This window comes from Anastrepha obliqua, chromosome 3, assembly GCF_027943255.1.
Source record: "Anastrepha obliqua isolate idAnaObli1 chromosome 3, idAnaObli1_1.0, whole genome shotgun sequence".
Classification (NCBI taxonomy): Eukaryota; Metazoa; Arthropoda; class Insecta; order Diptera; family Tephritidae; genus Anastrepha; species Anastrepha obliqua.
In genome coordinates, this window is record NC_072894.1 from 5,538,204 (window position 1) to 5,559,049 (window position 20,846).

A 20,846-nucleotide genomic window follows, 5' to 3' on the forward strand; every position below is an offset into this window, starting at 1 on the left:
ATTTTCGAATTGGCGAGAAAATTGGCATACGGGCATATGGGCATATGAGCTCGAACTTAGTGTTATAGAATATTTTGGATTTTTCAGCGTCGTTGCGACTAAAAAAATCTGACCGCTGCGACTGCGCCTATGAATGTATTTTGTTCTTGCAGTCGCTCGGCTTATAATTTTAGCTTTGGAAACATACGCGTGCAGAGGCATAAAGCCAGTGCTTTGTGTGTGCTGTTGTATGTACATACATATGTATGTATATATTAATAAGCGTAGTTTTGCTTGGAGTGGAGAATGTATGTATATGTATGTACGGACATACATACAATAGGGCATCAATATGCCAATACGTGAGGTAGGTCATGGTTGCTTCAGTACATTGAACTTTTGCTTAATTGTTTCTTACATGTGTATACATACATGTACATACATATGTTTGTAGTAAGAAACAGTTTAAACAGATTTTGTTACTAATCCAAATATACATACTTACGGTAACATACGAATATGCTTTTTTATCCTATAAAATATGTAAATATGGAGGATATCTTGGGTTTGTTAAAATTATTCTTTTATTTATTTTGAATATCAAAACTTGTATACAAACCATGCTTGTGTACCTCCTGCAATAGGATGTGGATGAAAAATTACAGAACAGAAATAAAAACGTATTGCCTCAAATGCCTTGCAAAATGCTGTCGGTCAATTTTATTTCAAACAAATGTATGTATAACAATGCCCAATTTCTTTTTGTCCAAAAATAACAAATATATATGTACATATATGCAAATACATACGTTTCTTTGAAGTTTTCTTTTATTTATTTTAAATTTCAAAGTTTTATACTATCTATAAAATGCATACATATATTATTCCATGTAATAAATCTAAATTGAAAAAAATTTCGTTTGCAAAGGAACAAATGAATGCATATTCAAATGTAAATATGATATATACATACATATGTAACACTATAAGAATTGAAGATCCAATTGAACTTTTGCACAAACATAGCTAACATAATACATATACATATGTATATATTGATATACATATATTTACATACATATGTCAAAATACCAAAGCACTTGTATGTAAAAATTTTCATCAAATTTGTATAGTTTTCAATTTACTAAAATGCACATACCAAGATGTGAGAGGTCGTTTTATAGTGCATTTTTTTAAATTAAATCAAAATATTAAAGTTACTTTGATTTTGAAATGTTGGCGCATATAATAAATATTCAAATTATTCATCAATAATCATTTAGTTGAATAAATTTTCATTCATCAAGGGAACATATGTAGAAATGAACAAGCAAATTCTTTGCAAAATGCCGTCGGCTAATCGTCAATTTGATTTTCTACAGAAGCAAAAGCAGAGAACGTTATGATATACAGAGAACGTTCTCTGTGTGCAGAGCCAATATAGGAAGAGAGAATTCACTGCAATCAGCTCTGTTAAACCCCGGCCGCGGTTAGACTTCATTTTTGACAATTCACACCATTCGTAGCTCGTGAGACTTCTCTATATTTAACGTTCTCTGCACGCAGTGTCTTATAGCGTAGACAGTCGGCGGAGTTAGTCTGGATTAACGGCGCAGTTAATTCGAATTAAAATTGTAGTGTGACAGACGGTTGTTACGCAGATTAGTGAACAACTGATTTGTTTATTGAATAGTTTTGTCAGTAAAAAATGGACCGCCGGCAACAAATACAGGTATTGGTGGCTTTGATACTAAGAAATAATGATTTATTTAAAAAAATCTTAAATTGCAATTTCTCAAACTGCTAAGAAATATCAAAATAATGAATGCAATCAGTCTTTCTTGTTCTTCCCTTAAAAAGTTTCATTATTTTTCTTTCACAATAGGTATTAACTATTATTTCGGTAATGCTGCCATCGAAAATTTCCCTAATTTGCTTTAATTATCATAATTAAGTCTCTACATTAGTTGCCCTTAATTCCTTAAATCGTTAATCCCGATTAACGCCACCGTTTGTCTAGGCTATTACTTACTTTTTGTTTGGACTGACAGCAAATTTCGATAAGTTTCCGATAAAATAAAATTAATTAATTAAGACTACGATTTGTTCGTAGTCCGCAAGGTAATGGAGACTGAATTATTTACAAATGAATAATTCGTTCTAAAAATTTTGAACACCGAATGAAGTAATTCGAAAGATAATTGGGAAACGAATTATGAATGAAATACCCAATTACGAATGGGAGAGTAATTTACCAACCGCAGATACACAGAATAAGAGCACGAGATCAGTATCAGAAAACGTGTAGAAACATGAACAATGGAAAGCACGCAAATGGTAAGTCTATTTTTTTACCACCAGACGTCAAGGCTATACCATTCCCATAAAATTTAGTAATACGTTCCAATATGCATTAATCACCTATAAATCCACCAAATTAATCTACCCGTTCACATATGGCAGATTACCTGCAACATTGACAATCAGCTGTTAAGACTGCTTTGAGAGGTTTTTCTTCATAGAAACTATTTTGGTCGAATATTTCGGTGTTTTTGGTTTCTTTTGTTATTATTAACGATATGAAGAAAATACAAGCAGAAGGAATTGCTAATTTAATTGCGCAATTGGCTGCTAATAATAAACAGTTGGAGGAAATCCGTATACGACGTTTACTAAGGTTGCAAAAAATTATGGCAGCAATGTGCATGTGATATTCTAATTCTAACATTTTATAATAATTAATAATATTTAACAAAAATTGTATTCGAATTATGTTTACAGACCTGTTTTCTTTGTCGGCATCTATCATATTTCATTTAGTTTTTATTTTGATGTTTCTCGTTACATTCGTAATAATAATTATCGATAACACCGAAAACACAGGGTTGTATGTCGAAAAGTATCGTTATTATCTAGTATTATTTTATAATCTCAGATTTTGGGAGAGAAATTTTGTATGGGAAATCGCGCCTTTTAATTACGTTTTTTGAGTTAAGTGCGAAAAAGTAGATCATCTACTTATATGTGAACGTATTATAAGCTATACATATAAATCGTGCGTACAGAAATACACTCACAGGTACAAAGTGTTTTTTTTCAGTGTTCCTTGTGCAAGTGAGTTTTAAATTTCAACGTACACCATTTGCTAGCCGACTTTTCACAATCGACAATTTGTGAAATGAAGGCAACTCTATGAAAACCAAAATAGCTTGAATTTTGTTTACATTGTGTGGGGGAATAAAACTCCACATATACTTTTATATAAAAATTAACACGCTTTATTTCCAATAAAACTCAAGATTAAGATGAATATATTAATTTGTAACAGAACTCTAATTTTTATGTGTCTTGTAGTTGAAAGAACGCTTCTCGAATGATCTAATTCTTCGAATTCATAACGACGTTAAATTCCGTTGAATAGTGAATAAAAATGAATAATGAATAATGAAATCAGTGTGGCCACACTGATAGGTATAGGTGTGTTCCCGTACGACACTTTCATCTGTGTTCCCACACAACTCCCCCCAAATGAAAGCCTTATCTGGGAACCGATAAGGTTGAGTTTAATGCTCATGATTAACCCGTGGAGCGGGTTTCCACCTAGTGTTGTACGGGTAGGCTCGTTGAGGTGCAAGGCTGCAAACTCCCTGGTCTGATGAGAACTCGTCGGTGGGATGTAGAGTCGAAAACTTCGCTGCTGGCTAGATGGGCTGGCTTGAGGCGTTCGATGTTTACGTTTATTTCTCTGCCATTCACTTCTATGGTGAAGACCCGTTCATCCAATCTCTTGATAACTTTATGCGGACCTGAGTACGGTGGCTCGAGAGGTCGTTTGTTTGCATCGACTCTCAAAAATACGTGTGTGCACGCGGACAACTCTTTGAAATAAAACGTTTTCTGTCGACCGTGGTGTGTTGTTGGAGCTGGCCTGATTCTTCTCATATGTGTGCGGAAATCTTCGAGGAAAAACTGGGAATCCACTGGTGGGTCTCCGTCCGAAAAAAACTCACCTGGCACTCGGAGGGTTGTTCCGTAGAGGTACTCCGCGGGTGAAGCTTTAAGGTCTTCTTTATAGCAGGTCCTTAGGCCTAAAAGTACCGATGGTAGAACCTGAGTCCACTGTGGAATCTGGTGGCACATGATTGACGCCTTAAGAGTGCGGTGCCATCTTTCTACCAACCCGTTTGCTGCAGGGTGGTATGCCGTGGTACGAATGCGTTTTCCACCCACTAAGCGAGATAGGGCCGTAAAGAGCGCACTTTCAAATTGTGTGCCTTGATCAGTGGTGAGCAGCTTGGGGCATCCGTATCGAGCAATCCAGCTACCGTAGAATGTATTGGCAACCGTGTTTGCCGTGATGTCTCTAATGGGTACTGCTTCGGGCCATTTCGTGAATCGGTCGACCATAGTCATGCAGTATCTGTACCCCTGAGATTCCGGCAAAGGTCCAACCAAATCCAGATGGACGTGGTCGAATCTCTCGTCTGGGCTAGGAAATTCGGCAGGAGTCGGATGTACGTGGCGACCTACTTTGGAGCGCTGGCATGGAACACACTCGCGAGCCCACTGAGTTACATCCTTATTCATGCATGGCCACACATACCGTTGAGCTATGATTTTGACTGTTATCCTGCCGCTGGGGTGTGCGAGGTTGTGTAAGGCTTCAAAGATCTTTCGGCGTAGCGATGTTGGCACGAATGGTCTGATGTTGCTGGTTGAGACGTCACAGAACACAGTCTGACTATTAGGACCAAAAATCAGTGATTGCAGTTTAAGCGATGTTTCATTGTGAGTCAACAGGTACTGTAACTCTTCGTCCGCAGCCTGGGCGTGCGATAGTTCGTCGTAGTCGATCACTGCTGGCATGTGCATAGTCTCCACGCGAGAAAACGTGTCTGCTACATTGTTGTTTGAACCGGAAATGTACTCGAAGTTGGTGGTGAATTGGCTTATGAATCCCAGCTGTCTGATTTGGCGAGGAGATGATTTGTCTGATTGCTGTCGGAAGGCGAAAATGAGGGGTTTGTGATCTGTTCTCACAACGAACTCGCGGCCTTCGACCCAATGGCGAAAATGTTTGATGGCCTCGTACACAGCCGTCAACTCCCTATCATACGTGCTGTAGTTAATCTGCGCGGGTGATAACTTCTTAGAGAAAAATCCAAGCGGCTGCCAAACGTTATTGTTATTTTGCTCTAATACCGCCCCTAAAGCGGTGCTGGATGCGTCGCAAGTGATACGAAGTTCAGCGGATGGTGAAGGGTGTGCCAGTAAAGTTGCGGTTGCGAGTTGATCCTTGATAGATGCGAACGCTTTGTCTGCCTCTGCTGTCCATGGTACTGGCCTCCGATCATTCTTCTTTGAATCTTTCAGAAATTCGTTGAGAGGCGCCTGTGTCGTAGCGGCATTTCTAATGTGTCGCCTGTAGAAGTTTATTGCTCCGATGAATCTCCTTAGTTCAATAATCGTTTTAGGCTTGGGAAAGTCACGTAGTGCTTGGACTCGGGTAGGAAGTGGTGCTGACCCGAGCGCTGTTACCCGATAACCCAAAAAATCTACTTCAGCAGCTCCCAACACACACTTTTCCGCATTAATGCAAAGGCCGTATTTGTTGAGCCGTTGAAATACTAATCGGAGGTGTTGTATGTGTTGCTGTTCATCACTCGATGCTACGAGCAAGTCGTCGATGTATGCATAGACGAAGTCGAGTCCAGTGAGCGCTTCGTTAATGAAACGTTGAAACGATTGTGCTGCGTTGCGCAGTCCGAAAGGCATGCTAACGAATTCGAATAAACCAAACGGGGTTATTACAGCGGTTTTTGGTATATCTTCCTCTGCCACCGGGATATGATGGAATGCCCGCCGAAGGTCGATGGTGGAGAATATGACTTTCCCTGCTAAAATTGTTGAATAGTCATTGAGGAGCGCTATCGGGTACCGATCGGGAATGGTTTTCTCGTTAAGCCTACGGTAGTCGCCGCATGGTCTCCAGTCCCCGTTCTTCTTTTTAGCCATGTGCAGTGGGCTAGCCCAAGGGCTGTTTGACGGTCTGGCATGTCCCAACTCGACCATTAGTTCAAATTCCCTCTTGGCCACTTTGAGGCGCTCCGGGCATAACTGTCGAACGCGTTGTACGCACGGTGGCCCAGTGGTTGGTATAAAGTGTTTGACGGAATGCTTGGATGCCGTGAGGTTGGAAGGATTACCCAGCAATTCCGGAAAAGCCTTGAGGATGGCTGTAAATTTGTTGGTTTGAGTAAGTGCTGTGATGGCCGTGACCGGAGCCGTAGCGTACGATCCTATGCTGTGCGAGTCTGAGTTGGGGTCTATTAAGTGACCGCGCTTGAGGTCCACTATTAGCCCGAGAGCGTGAATGAGATCTGCACCTATGATCGGATAAGGCACCTTAGCGATGCGGAAAATCCAACGGATCGGTCGCTGTAAGCCGATGTTGAGCACGATGACCTTCTCACCATACGTTTCTATTTTGCTGCCGTTTGCAGCTTGAAGTCGAAACTGTGTTGGTGTTGTTTGGTCTTGGCGCGAAGGTGGGGCAACCGAAATATCCGCGCCGGTATCGACGAGGAATTTCGTACCTGTTGTACGGTCGTATACAAATAATCGACGAGGAATTGACTTGCCACCAGTATCCGCCGTGTCTACTGGGGGCGACTGGCGTTTCCCTGAAAAGCACAAGGCTGCGTGCACTTTTTGGCACGTTCGCCGAATCTCCGATGATAATAGCACGTGGATGTTGAGGTATTGTCGGTGGTGCTGCGAGATACGTTTGTCGAGTTGTTGAAGCGTTTCTGGCTGTCTTCGCCCACTGTCGATCTGCTAAGTTTCTGTGATAGTTTCTCGATCTGTTTAGCTAGCTCGTCCAGTTGCTTCTGTATAACACTGCTGGCGGCAGTCTCTCGGGCGATTGGCATTACGCAGTGGTTTTCGGAGTCACGCTGAATTGCCATAAGCCTGTTTGCTGTCTGCGCGAGTTTGGCATTGTCCTGTTCACCAGTAGCGGTGAGTGCTAATTGAATCTGTAGAGGAAGTCGATCTAGCCACATCGAGCGGACGAATGCTGGGTCCAGATTGTTTCCTCCAAGCCGATTAATTTCTGCCAACAGTTCAGTAGGGCGTCGTTCCCGCAACTCAATTCCAGCCAGCAGCATTTTGAACCTGCGCTCCTGCGGAATTTCAAAATGGTTGACCAGAGCCTCCTTTAACGCAATATACTTATCTGATGAGGGTGGGTTCGCAACGATGTTTTCCACAATCATAAGCGCATCTTGGTCAAGGCGGGCGACTACTGCATAGTATTTCGTTGCGTCCGCTGTGATCTTCCTGAGCTGGAACTGCGCCTCGATTGCAGCAAACCATAATTGGACTTGTTGGCTCCAAAACGGTGGCAGCTCCAATCGTTCGAACCGGTCGATGTGTGCGGCCAAGGGTGTTTGTAGCTGGGAGATATTAACTGCTTCGAAAAATTCTTCGTTGGACGCTCCGCTGTGTACGACGGGGTCAGTATCGCCAGTTTTTTCAATTTCTGTTTGCAATGTTTCCATGATGCGCGTTGGTAAATTGTAGGGGTCACCAATTATGTGGGGGAATAAAACTCCACATATACTTTTATATAAAAATTAACACGCTTTATTTCCAATAAAACTCAAGATTAAGATGAATATATTAATTTGTAACAGAACTCTAATTTTTATGTGTCTTGTAGTTGAAAGAACGCTTCTCGAATGATCTAATTCTTCGAATTCATAACGACGTTAAATTCCGTTGAATAGTGAATAAAAATGAATAATGAATAATGAAATCAGTGTGGCCACACTGATAGGTATAGGTGTGTTCCCGTACGACACTTTCATCTGTGTTCCCACAATTGTTCACGTCGTTGAAGTGCTGTGTATACGCAAGGCTTGATTATATTTTTGATTCAACCACCTACAAATAAATTTAGGACCATGGTGTCATTAAAACAATTACTGGTCTTCCTAATATCCTTGGTGGCTTTTGTATATACATTTTATGTGGTCGGATCGTTTATGCTTTTCTTGTCGCGTCCTCGAAATGTACCAAAAATTTATGTGTGGGTGTTTAATTTGCTGGACAACAAATCTCGCTTGGAAACTAGTTACGGCCCAATGGTGTTTGACACTCTCTACATAATTGGATTTATATTACAACATAGTTGTATGAAGTCTGCGCTCGTAAAAGGTATTATGGAAAAGATGGGACTGGCAGCAGCTGAGCGATCAATATATTGTCTTACGTCATCGTTAAGTTTACATGTACTCATAATCACTTGTTTATTTTTGTTGTTGGCACTAATATGTATTTGTTTACAAATTGTATACGCAGTATCTTGTACGACATTGGTTACCTGCGCAGTCCATAGTAATTTGGCAGGTGGATGTGGCGTCTAGTAATGTGTTGTGGTGGACGTTTTCTTTGGTACATGCATTTGCTTGGATGATAATTTATGGAGGCAGCATTATCATGGATCTGCCAGAAATACTGGGAGTAAAGCAGGTATTGTTGCATCTCCATACAAATTTTACATGTTCGCAGCTGTCAGTACTATCTTTTTTATTGCTTCCTAGGCTTATTATGACATGAAGGATTATGCGCAACCGTCCGCTTACAAATCATTTAGGCTGCGTCAACTCTATAGTCATGTACGTCATCCGTCTTTTGTCGGATTAAGTGTAATCTTATGGGCTACGAATCTAATGACTATAGACAGATTGTTGCTGGCACTGTTACTGACGACTTACATGTTCTTCGCTTGGTCAACAGATCGTAGTGATGTTGCATATCAACGTAATCAATTTCAGCGCAAAGTGCAGGAGCTCAAAACCGAATAGAGATTTGCCAACACAATATGCGCAAGATCAACGCAATCTCAACACACAAAGCATTAATTAAAATACATCTTTCATTGCAATAAGTTATAGTGCTTAAGATTTAGATAACATCCACATTTTTGTACTAATATACTAATAATAAAGTTTATAAAATATCATTAGCTGAATTTTACAACGGATGGATCAAACGGTTGCCCTCTGAATGGTGATCCTTCTGCATCCCACGCTGTCCGTAATCTCTCAAGAGTGCTGTCTTTGCTGTCGATGTCAGTCGTTGCCTGCTCCGTATTCATACCATCTTGCTCTAGTTGTTGAGTACGTAGTTTATGTATTGCAGCCTGTGAATCTTCTGGCAATTCATCAATGTACCGCTCGCAATCAATTTTCTTCACATCTATCGGATCTTCTGTGGTGAAGAATTTCTCCCACCATATTTCTTTCGTTTTGTCTGACAAAATGTAAGAAAATATTCCATTTTATTTAACTATACATATAAATGCAATCCAATTATTAAGATTGGGGTGAAATGCCAGTTTCTCTTATTTATAAACATAATAATCGAGCGTAAGCGGAATTGGCGGTTTGTTGATTCTGAACAAAGATGCGTAGCTTGCACATTTTCATTGTAGTTTGTAAATAAGGCACCGGTGTTTGTTATATTTTCGATATATTTACCCAGACTTATTGATAGTTTTCCATCCGTTATCGTCCATACTGCGTCGTTGTGTTTGCACCTATTACTGATCTGGCCATTTACAAGAATATCATTGAGGTTAAGTCGACTCTGCACCGAAATCTGGTCGGGTTTAACATCAATGCTAATCGATTTTGCACTTTTTAAATCACTAGGCAATTTAACATGTAACTCTACTTCGCTCAATGTTTGTGACCAACAGTAATTTTTAAAACATGAGCCGTTTTTATAATCTGCTGCTGCGAAATCGGTGCCTTGCAATTTTGGCGCTGCAGCAGTATTCAAGTCTTTGGATTGTTGTGAAGAATTGTCATCTTTTCCGAGGTCCGTATGCATCTCTTCTGTTTCTACTTCAACTTCTTCCACAGCAGGGGGCGCATAAATACCATCGTCTTCCGTACTTTCGGCGACTAGATTATTCAATTTGCATTCCGGATCATAGCGCTGCATCGCACCAAATAGAATCTGCTCGCGTACGCCCTTAACAAACCCAATTTTTTCACTGGGATCTTTTTTAATGTAATAGAAATCGGTTCTAATAAAAAGATAAATATATAATTTACTTTTGTATTTCGAATATTGAAGGCGACCATAAAACTTATCGGCATACTTTCTTCGAAGGAATCCAAAAACCGCATCAAGGAAACCCGTTATTGTTTTGCGTTCTTGTAGAATTTCCATAAAAATCGCGTCTGTGCGTAAGCAACCCATCATAGATAATTAGTAATAAAAGTGTTTTTATTAATGTGTTTTGGAATTCACGAATCTTGTTGCTTTAGCAAAATTGACAAGCACTTGATGTGTTTACTTTTTGATGTAATATAAATAAATACTCCCAGTGTTGCCAGAGTTTTGAGCAGATTTTCATTTAGTTATAGGTATATCGTTATATTTTTCTCCAATAAAACGCTTCTCTATAATTTGTCTGAGTTTGATCGACAGGACAATGTAGATAAATTTATCTCCCAGTTGAGATTTTTCAACATATCGCTCATTTTTTTTAACCCACGCCCTGATGGAAGAGAAGGACGATGTGACCAAAGATTCCTCCTATGAGCGCCTGACACGTTCTTAAGAGCGCTGCCCCCGCCACGACATAAAGGCCCCTATTATGAGTTGCATTCGATCTTCGATATTCGTTGGTTGTCGAAGATCGAAAATCGAATGTCAATTTGGTATTATGAGCGGTGCAGCCCTGTCGAAATTTTCGTTGAATACCGAATTTAGAGTCGAATGCAATTTTGCTTTCGATTGTGTTGCGTATTATGGGTAAACTTGTTAAAATGTAAGTTGTTTGCGATTATTTATGGTTTTATAGTAACCAAATAATAAATATATACTAATTTTGTTAATTTTATGCAGGTCGAAAGTCCAGGTACTCACCAAACAGCAATTAGAAAGGCTAGTTTCATTAATGGAAGAGAATCCACAATTCGCAAAAGGGATTTGCACCAAAGTTCAAGCTGCAAAAAAATTGGAGGAATTCACAACGGAGCTGAATTGCTTGGGACCACCAGTTAGAACGGCAGCGAAATGGATTAAGGTTAATAATGGTTTATTTTTTGTGATGTTTATAGAAATACATTTTTATTTTCCCTTGGCAGGTATGGGCTGAAATACGTAGAGGAACTGAAATACATATTTTTTTCGAATGACGAATAATTGAATAAAGAAAATTTATAACAAAAATAAAACAGAAACTGTGGCGTAAAGGTTTCTATTTAATACTTTCTAGATTTTTCTATAATATTCTAAAAATTTCATTTCTTATGCTGTATTTGCAATAAAAATGTGCTTTTCTTTGTTGCAGATCAGCCTCTATACTACTAAATTGTATCCAGCTTTGGCAAATATAATTTTCTAGGACATCTATTATTTCCGATAGCACAACAGACACAGTGGGTTGAGCAAGTCCTAGCATACCTTCATTACCAATACTCAATTGATACGATCCCAGAGCATAAAATCGCAGAACTGTGGCTAGCTTTAAAATATTTGGAATGGATTTGGCTCGGGTGCACTGCTGCAACTAGTTTTCTGTACTGGACAGTAGGTTCATAAACGCCTCTTTAGGTGATCTAAAGTTCTTTAAAAATCTGTAAGGAAATTTCTGTAATATTAAGTACGTCAACACTTTTTGAAAGTTCTAAATGTACTCAGTGGAAGCCATTTCTAGGGGGTTGGATGCGGCCCTCAACTGTTTTCTACTTCTAGCTAGTTCCGCTAATCTTTCATCGTCCGATAAATCGTCGAACCACAACTCCGTTGTACTCATTTTCACAAAAAATACTTTTTTTAACTTTTAAAAATGTTATTAGCAAAGAATTTCAGTACAATCGGTTTTTCTTTTATTTTGATTTGCTGTATCAGCTGAGAAAAAATTATCTATTGTAAATGCGTCGAGCGATCGAAATTCACAATAGTCCTATTCTTCAACGAATCAGCACCATAATACCAAATGAAAATTCGTTCGATCAGCACTTTCGACTACAGGCGAAGATCGAATGTTGCTCATAATAGGGGCCAAAAATCGTGCTGGGCGACTTCAATGCCAAAGGAAATTTTTGGTCCAATACTCGGAAAATTTAGCCAGCACAACGAAACATCCGGTAACGGACAAAGGCTATTCGGCTTTACCGGGGCTTAAAACATGGTAGTCTGTAGAACCAGATTCCAGCATAAAAAAAATACACCAATCTACGTGGCTACTTCTGATTGAAAGCCACGAACCCAGATGGATCATGTTGCGATAAATGGAAGGCACGCCTCTAGTGTATTAGATGTAAGTACGATCCGAGGACCCAATATCGACTCGGATCACTACCTTGTTGCAGCCAAACTGCGCACACGGCTCTGTGCAGCAAAAAACGTGCATCTACCTACGCAAAGAATGTTCAACATCGAAAAGCTGCACTCACAACAGACAGCCAGAAGATTCGCTACTCGACTCTCACTCCTGCTCTCAGAGAGTACTGCCCAACAAACCGGCATGCACGAGCAATTGAGCAACATTTCTCGTTCTTTACGTACCGCCGCCGAAGAAGAAATCGGATTCCGGCGAACCCGAAAAAACAGTTGGTACACCTCGCGTTGGCGGTTGGAGTCCAAGAAACAAAAAAAAAAGAGGTTGTCTGTAAAGTCGGTTTACTGACGATAGTTTAACGTGACAACGTCATAAGAAAATATTGATGGAATGGTTGCAATTTTCAAAACAAAATTTTAATTTTATTTGTTTGATAGATATTTTGTATGGATATAGAGGAGGAGGTAAATGGAATTGCAATGGAATAGGTCAAGTTACATTTACACAAACGTGAAAAATGACGAAACATTTATCAAATTCATGAAAGATTTCTTCAATTTCGATTGTGCATCAGACGTTAATAAGTCAACAACACTAAGAGGCACCATCATCGATTTGCCTTTTTCAAGACACTTTACACTCGAAACACTCCCTTTCATTTCCTACTTTTTTATCATTGTCCTATTCTCAACAGAGAAATGGTTCATTACCATGCACACAGGAAGAAAGCATATGCAAATACAAGTATGTGAATTTATATACCTACATATGCGCATATACATACATATATATGCTCACTCAAGTAGGACAGAGCCAGATGTCGAACGTTGCCGAATGCAGGGGCCGATTGTGCTCTTTGTCGTTCGTTCCGCGCTCTCGCTTGCAGTTCAAGCACATTAGCTTACATTTGCTTGCGTACGGAATAGATTCGTATATTTGATATGTCCATATGACTTGTGTGCATCTTTACATATAGATTTGTTCTTTTTGAAAATTGCGTGAAATTGTATATGTACAATATATGCATGTTTATATACATATATATATTAGTACTTATACAACATATTTTATAAGGTATATGGTAAATATTACCATACATTTTTTCCTTCATATATAATAAAAAAATTAATAATAATAACATTAAAACAACAGGTATTATTAACAAACTTGGTTTTATTTTAAATTCTTCAAGTAAATCAAATTAATAATAATCAATAAGAAGGCATATGCAAATACAAATACGTGAATTTATATATGTACATATGTGCATATACATACATACATATATACGCTCAATTAAGTAGGAGAGAGCAAGATGTCGAACGTTGCCGTTCGTTTGCTTTGTTCGTTCCGCGCTCTCGCTTGCAGTTCATTCAATGCAATGAGCAAGGTAACGACAAATGAGCAAGGTAACGACAAATGCGCAAGGTAACGGCAATGAACAAGGTAACGACACATTTTTTCGTGCGTGCAGCCGGCTAAGTCGAATTATAAGACGTTATCACGTCAATATGTTTCAATACCTAGTCTCCATTCGAAAACTGAAAAAAATTCAGGACTAACTATTTAAGAGTAAAATTAAACGCATGTTTCTTAATATTTTTTCTAAGATTGCGAGTTTTGAAAACTTTTATTTTATCATAAATAATTTGTACATTACTTTTAAGATATATTTTAAATACTTTATACACAACGATGCAATGTTAGCGATTCTCGAAGGCACTCTTTTTGGAAAGATTGTGAGTTAGTATTTTATTTGATACTAAAGTATGGTTTCTGTTTTACGAATATTCTATTTACTATTTATTTACATACTATTTTATATAAAATGGCAACAATTTTGCTTAATAAATTACATATTCTAACGGTTTCAGTGTTATTAACAAGAAGTGTAATTACCTTTTTGGCAATTCGTTCGAGCACTTTTCATTACATTTTCACAGGCTTACACAATTTTTTTTATTTAACAATATGGAAAATATTCATTTATGCGCATATTCGCATTTGCTTTACATTAATTGTCTTAGGAATAAAATTAATATTGTTGGAACAGTAACTTAAAATATCACGGATTCAATTAGAATGTTTGTGTAATATCATTAATGTAGCACCTTCATTTACTTGGAGAAGGTGGCGATGATCTCTGAGAGCGAGGTTGATGTGCCAATTACCAGGCCGAGTATGCCGACAATTATAAGCACAAAATTGCTGGTCAGGAGCCATATTCTGGCCATACCTTCCATATGATACCAATGGACACAGATTTGAATCATTGCTGGGAACGCTAATCCGAGCGCCGAAAGGCAAAGCGCGCCGAATAGGGAAATGAAGAGTTCCAAATTTGGTATGGCGACGGCTAAAAGAACTGAGAAAGGAAAAAAATTATTTTCTAAATATTAGATCGTATTAAATAATTCGTATAAATATATGTATGTATATATATATGTACATATGTGGGTATATAAATAACACAAAAAAACAAAATCGCACTTTTTGTCTGATGAATGACTTTTGATACTTGATGTTAACTAATTTGACAACGCTGATTCTAAATATACCCTCATTTTTTTTGTAACAGCTCTTGTTTACGAGTTATAGCTATCACAAAAAAACCACTATATTTCAGTCTTAATTGACGAATATTTAAACAAATATTAAGTTTTCTTAATATTATTTGTTATGGCATCGTCAAGACGAGTTTGTATAAATGACCGGAATAGTTTTTGTTTTATTTGCGGAGAGTATATGTTTGAAGAAAACCGTTTGAATGTGACATCGTTCGTAAATGAGGCGTACAAAAATTACTTCGGTCACCCAATGGAAATGAAAAATAAGCCTTGGATTCCACAAAAGGTATGCAAGACGTGCGTTGAGTTTCTACGTTTGTGGACGAATAAGAAAAGGAATAAATTTAGATACGAAACTGCTATGATCTGAATTGAACCTGTGAATCACAACGACGACTATTATTTTTGTATGGTAAAAATAACTGGCATTAAACGAAAAAATCGAGGCAAATGGGAATATCCTTCCATACGATCGGCACATAGACGTGTTTTGAGCCCTACGATGTCATCTGAACCTCAACCTGGTGCTTCACAGGAAGAACCTTTACATTTTGAAGCAAAAACAAACAATAGCGATAGGGACTTTGATTGTGACCTGGGAAACCAAAACCATTTAACCAAGATGATTTAAGCGACCTCATTAGAGATTTGGGACTGTCAAAGACTGGTTCAGAAATGTTGGCGTCTAGATTAAAAGAAAGAAACTTAGTCACAAAAGAAACTAAACTTTCTTGCTATCGCAGAAGAGAACATAACGTCGAACAACTAATGGGTCACTTCCAAAGGGTTGGATGTAATATAAGCATTAAGTTACACTTTCTTCACAACCATCTGGACTATTTTCCAGCCAATCTTGGGGATCTCAGCGAAGAACAGGGCGAGCGATTCCACCAGGACCTTCGTACGATGGAGGAACGCTATCAAGGTTACTGGAACACATACATGATGGCCGACTATTGTTGGAGCATTAACAACAGTTCTATGCCTTCAACTTCAGCAAGGAAATCATATAAAAGAAAATGTTTTTAAACTTAAGAAAGCGATAAAATAAAATAATCTTTAAATCTATAGTGTTTTATTACAAAAAGTCAAATGTGTCATATAGAGTCATATAGAGCTGATACAGGAATTTCAGTTACAGATTTGAAATTGTCATTAAAAATTGGACTAAAAACATGTATCATAACCCAATCATCAGAAATGCTGTTGGGCAGTGTAATTGGAGCGTGCATTCTTTGTTGGGTGTTTGGCCGAGCTCCTTCCTACTCCAATTTGTGGACCACGTCTCCTACTCCAATTTGTGGTGCACGTCCACAAATGGGGAGATGGTTTTTTATAAGTAGTTTTTTTTTGTGGCAGAAATACAGTGAAACCGCTATTAGAAACAAGTTTTTCTCTGATTAGATGGGTCATGCTTACTGTGGGTTTCAACCTAAGACAAAAGAATGACAGTAACGCAAATATGATTACCTTTAGAGAAATCTATATTTATTCTGATGGCCAAGTAGCAATTAAATCTCGTGGAGGGTGCCGCTAATTTCAACATTGCTCGCAAATGCCGAGCATCTCTTAACTAGATGTCGGCATATTTCCGCCCCCATTTGACATGGGATCCAGGGCATAGTGACATACAAGGGCATTGTAAGGCATGCAAATTAGCGAGAGAGGGCACTACTACTCGCCTTCCTCTTGATACAGAGATTATGGTAATTGGCGTAGTACCCGTAGCTTTTTCCCTTCGGCCAACACGAGCTGGGTTAAAAGTCTGTGTCAGAAAAAAGGAACCGCGATTATTCATGACGTATGAAATATATAATATATGTATATTTAAAATTTTTTTGCATGATAGTATGTACACAACCGCGTGTCACAATTACTCAATAAGCCGTGTAGTTTTCATCGTTGTCGAGTATAGCCTGGCAACTTCTTCATGCTTTGAACCAGCTTTTCTGCGCAGCTCGTCGACAAACAAGACTAGATTTTGCGAACTTGACGGACGAGTTGCTTTAAATCATGGACTAGCTTTCCGGTAAGATGCGTTTTCATATTTCTTCACACATTTTTAATGAGGTAGGCGTCTGGAGACTGGGAACGCCAGTCCAATACTGTCATTTGCTCATTTTGTTGTTTCTCAATGTGTTTTTTTTGAGAGCAGTGGTTTTGATGATGTGGGACGGTAGGATCTGTTTGCCTCCTTCAGTCGACGTTCGATGGTGTTGATACTGAAACTCTGTTCCCTATACCGCCTCAAAATGCTTCGCGTACTTCTCACTCATTTTTTTTGGTTGCGTTTACGAGAAAGTTTCGAACGATGCTAACCTCAGTTAGCATTGGCGTCGCAGCCTTTCAGTGGGACTTTTATGCAGCAAAAAGAAAAACGAAATATATCCTGAAGTTACAAGAAAAAAAATGGTTCTTTTCTTCTGACACAGACTGTAGGCTGAAAAAGAATTTGGCCGGAATGGGACGTCAGGCGCTACTTAACCGGTTAAAGAAAAATCTTTCTATGTTAGTTGTTTTGATTACAGGCCATTGTCTCCTAGGCCGACATGTTCAAATAGTGAATGCACCTCATTTCGCCTATTGCAGAAGCTGCAAGAATGAGGAAGCCTCTGTCATCTTCTTTGTCATTGTCCTGCGTGGCACGCACCACTGTTTAGATACTTTGGCTCATTGTTCTTGAATGATACTGTTGACCTGAGGGGTATATGTTTGGGTATGGGGTATGGATTTGTATTTAAAACCAAATGATTTAACGAGACGTTGCATTGAGGTATCACAATGGATCGGCAACGGTCTAAGTGAGTAGACCGTTGGCGAATTCTACCTACCTAACGCACAGCCCACTCGACTACGATGGCAGTCATATACTTTACTTGCTTCATTTTACTACTAGGGGTACTTACATGTCACCAGAACCATAGACGTCCGCACTACATATTCCCAGAAAAGTTTCTTTCGCTGCGGGCCCAACTTCTCCGCCACATAATCATTCCATGTGATGTCAATGGCTACATAGCACGCCAAGCCATGTGTGATGTATATCGCAAACGCCAGCATGCCCTTCACACATTGCGCTAAACTGTAGACGAGACAAATTGTACATTTAGCTCGCAAATAAAGTAAATTCCCTTACATATCTTTCGATGGCAGATTAAGCGTAATTGATCCCTCAACTTCACTTCCATAATTCAAATAGCCAAAGAGACCCATTCCCGAATACAGAAACACAATTAGTACCATAGATACGTTGAGTACACCGCAGCTGCCCCCAAACTTTTTCGGCGATTTCATTTCATTTTCCAATGGCAGTATAATACCGATAGCCTCGAGGGCAAAGAGCACTGTACCAAAGAAGAGCGGAAAGCCGGAAAGAGGCGCCATGGCTACCTTGTCATCGGTGGTGAAGGGTTCACGGAATATGTAGTAGCAGATGATGCCAAATGAAACCATTGTAATGCCATTGGCAATGGTTGAAAATGGAGCCAGGTACTTCAGATTGCGGACCTGCAAAGTAGAGGAAAATCGATTGAGTTAATGAATGCATGCATTTTCATTTCAATATGCAGGTATAAATTCCTTTCGGATACTTACCCAATTGATGAGAATCAGTGGCAGAAGTATGATCAGCATGCATAGCCGTACATCAACGGGTTCTTCTAGATAGAAATCGACAACCGACTTGATGTTTGACGCTACGAAAACCACATAGACACAACAGCAACCCAATTGATAGATTAGCAAGAATGTGTTAACGACGTGTCCAATATAGGGCGCACATTTACGAAAGAAGGAAGGGCCCTCCATAAATGCATTCTCTGCAACGGCCGGATAATTCATGCTAGGCACCTTGACGTGAACAACAAAAAAATGTTTAAAAAAGTTTGGAAAGTGACTCAAATGGTTTCAAACCTTTTTCCGTCGACAAAGTTCATACTCGGCTTTAACGAGCTGATGAATGCAATAGGTACAGATGAAGCCAATGATAACGGTACCTATACTACCTGTTACATAGCCAGCATTGCGAAAAGCATTTGGCATAGCCAGAATGCCTGTGCCCAAAGAACTCTTCAGCAGATGAAAGAGTGTTTCCGAATTGCTGCGGAGTAGGTAGAATGACGTTACAAAAATTTTTTCTTGAGCAAATGAGATTTTATTTAAAGAACTATAATATTACACTATGTAACATAATTAAAATAAATACAATTATGGAGGTTGAATTAGTTTTAAAGGTTTTTTTCGAAGATTTGGGGCTTTATTGTGAAAAAACGGTACAAAATATTTTATTCGAAGTATTGGCCATCGCTAGCTACAACTTTCGCCCATCTTTCGGGCAATTTCCGGATGCCGTTTCTCCAAAATTCTGGCCGCTGCTTGGCTATCCATGACTCAACCCATATTTTGGTAGCCTCGTACGAGGAGAACCGCTGGTCCGCCAAATCGAAACTCATATGCCGGAACAAATGATAATCGGAGGGAGCTATGTCTGGACTATACGGCGGGTGGGGTAACACTTCCCAGCCAAGCGTTCCAAGGTATTTTTTGACAGGTTGAGCAACATGCGGCCGAGCGTTGTCATGTTGCAAAATAACCTTGTCGTGCCCTTTTACCGTTTCCGGCCGTTTTTCTTTCAATGCCCGGCTTAAACGCATCAATTGCAGTCGGTAACGATCCCCCGTGATTGTTTCGCTCGGTTGGAGCAGCTCAAAATATACGACGCCGACCTGATCCCACCAAATGCAGAGCATGATTTTCTTGCCGTGAATATTCTGCTTGGCCGTCGACGTTGATGCGTGGCCGGGCAAACCCCATGATTTTTTGCGTTTTGGGTTATCGTAGTGGATCCATTTTTCGTCGCTAGTCACCACCCGATGCAAAAAACCCTTCCGATTTTGTCGCTCGATCAGCAATTCGCACGTAAAAAATCGCCGTTCGACGTCGCGCAGCTTCAACTCGTACGGGACCCAATGTCCTTGATTTTGGATCATTCCCATCGCTTTTAGACGCTTGCAAACGGTTGATTTATCAACGCCCAATGATTCAGCAAGCTCTTCTTGGGTTTGGCACGAGTCCTCGTTTACCAATTCCCCCAATTCCGCGTCCTCGAACTTTTTGGGCTGGCCAAGACACTCCTTGTCTTCGGTGTGAAAATCACCACTTTTGAATCGTCGAAACCAGCACTCACATGTTGAAATCGACGGAGTATGGTCTGGGTAGGCCTCCTGCAGCAATTCACGGGCTTGGGCTGTATTTTTTTTTCAAATTGAAGCAGAAAAGCAAAGCTTCCCGCAAATTGCGTTTCGACGGCACGAAAGTTGACATACTCGGAGCACGAAAACACTGCGTTGTTTATACTTCAGCGAAATGACAGATACTGATAAACAAAGCCTAGGGATGAGGCTTTGTCATGAATATATATTCAGTATTGCCAACGCGATAAAGTGATAAATAGCGCCATCTGTGTGTCACCTTTAAAACTAATTCAACCTCCTAATAAAACAAACGTAACCCTCGACGCATACCATTATTCAGGCAATATATCAAGTGCAATATATCTTTTCACCACTTGGTTTTTAGGGGTCTCCAATTCACTTTTTATCTACAATTTCTTACGCTCAAATTTCTAAAATTCAAATGATTTTTTGCGAAGATTAAAATAATTTATATGATTTAAGTACAATTTTTTGTTAATTATTTGAAGACTGAATGGGCTTTGTGGGGTAAAAATTAATAGATTTTTGGGGCACCACAGCTCACCGGCACCCCAGGCTATTAACGTGCACGAATTTCTACCAGAGAACTCAACAAATAGCAACGCACAATCACTTGAACTCACGACTTTATTCTCTTTCAAAGTTAAAATAATGAATTTGCAAATGATTCCCCAAACTTTTTTGATGATTGAATTGATATTCGTTACTTTCATTTCGGAA

The 20,846-nt window shown here is 39.3% G+C and overlaps 3 protein-coding genes across 4 annotated transcripts in view; 1 reads left to right on the forward strand and 2 right to left on the reverse strand.

The window, feature by feature from the left end:
• The first annotated feature begins 7,878 nt into the window (after positions 1–7,878).
• On the forward strand, positions 7,879–9,007 carry LOC129242448 (nurim homolog). The gene is made up of 3 exons (XM_054879086.1): positions 7,879–8,273; positions 8,344–8,514; positions 8,586–9,007. Exons 1-3 carry the CDS (start codon positions 7,947–7,949, stop codon positions 8,847–8,849), a joined length of 762 nt encoding a protein of 253 aa, XP_054735061.1. The 5' UTR covers positions 7,879–7,946; the 3' UTR covers positions 8,850–9,007.
• Positions 8,919–10,323, reverse strand: LOC129242447 (nudC domain-containing protein 3). The gene is made up of 3 exons (XM_054879085.1): positions 10,154–10,323; positions 9,525–10,078; positions 8,919–9,297 (listed from the first exon to the last, which is right to left on the reverse strand). Exons 1-3 carry the CDS (start codon positions 10,255–10,257, stop codon positions 9,008–9,010), a joined length of 948 nt encoding a protein of 315 aa, XP_054735060.1. The 5' UTR covers positions 10,258–10,323; the 3' UTR covers positions 8,919–9,007.
• Positions 10,324–13,957: 3,634 nt separating this feature from the next.
• LOC129241683 (proton-coupled amino acid transporter-like protein CG1139) overlaps positions 13,958–20,846 on the reverse strand; it is a 34,731-nt gene continuing 27,842 nt past the window's right edge. For both annotated transcript variants that reach the window (XM_054878148.1, XM_054878147.1), the window contains exons 3-7: positions 18,826–19,012; positions 18,508–18,762; positions 18,050–18,420; positions 17,820–17,995; positions 13,958–14,711 (exon numbers count right to left, since the gene is read on the reverse strand). In XM_054878148.1, coding sequence (XP_054734123.1) covers positions 14,464–14,711; positions 17,820–17,995; positions 18,050–18,420; positions 18,508–18,762; positions 18,826–19,012 — 1,237 coding nt within the window. In that variant the 3' untranslated portion in view covers positions 13,958–14,463. The remainder of the gene's footprint in view (positions 14,712–17,819; positions 17,996–18,049; positions 18,421–18,507; positions 18,763–18,825; positions 19,013–20,846) is intronic.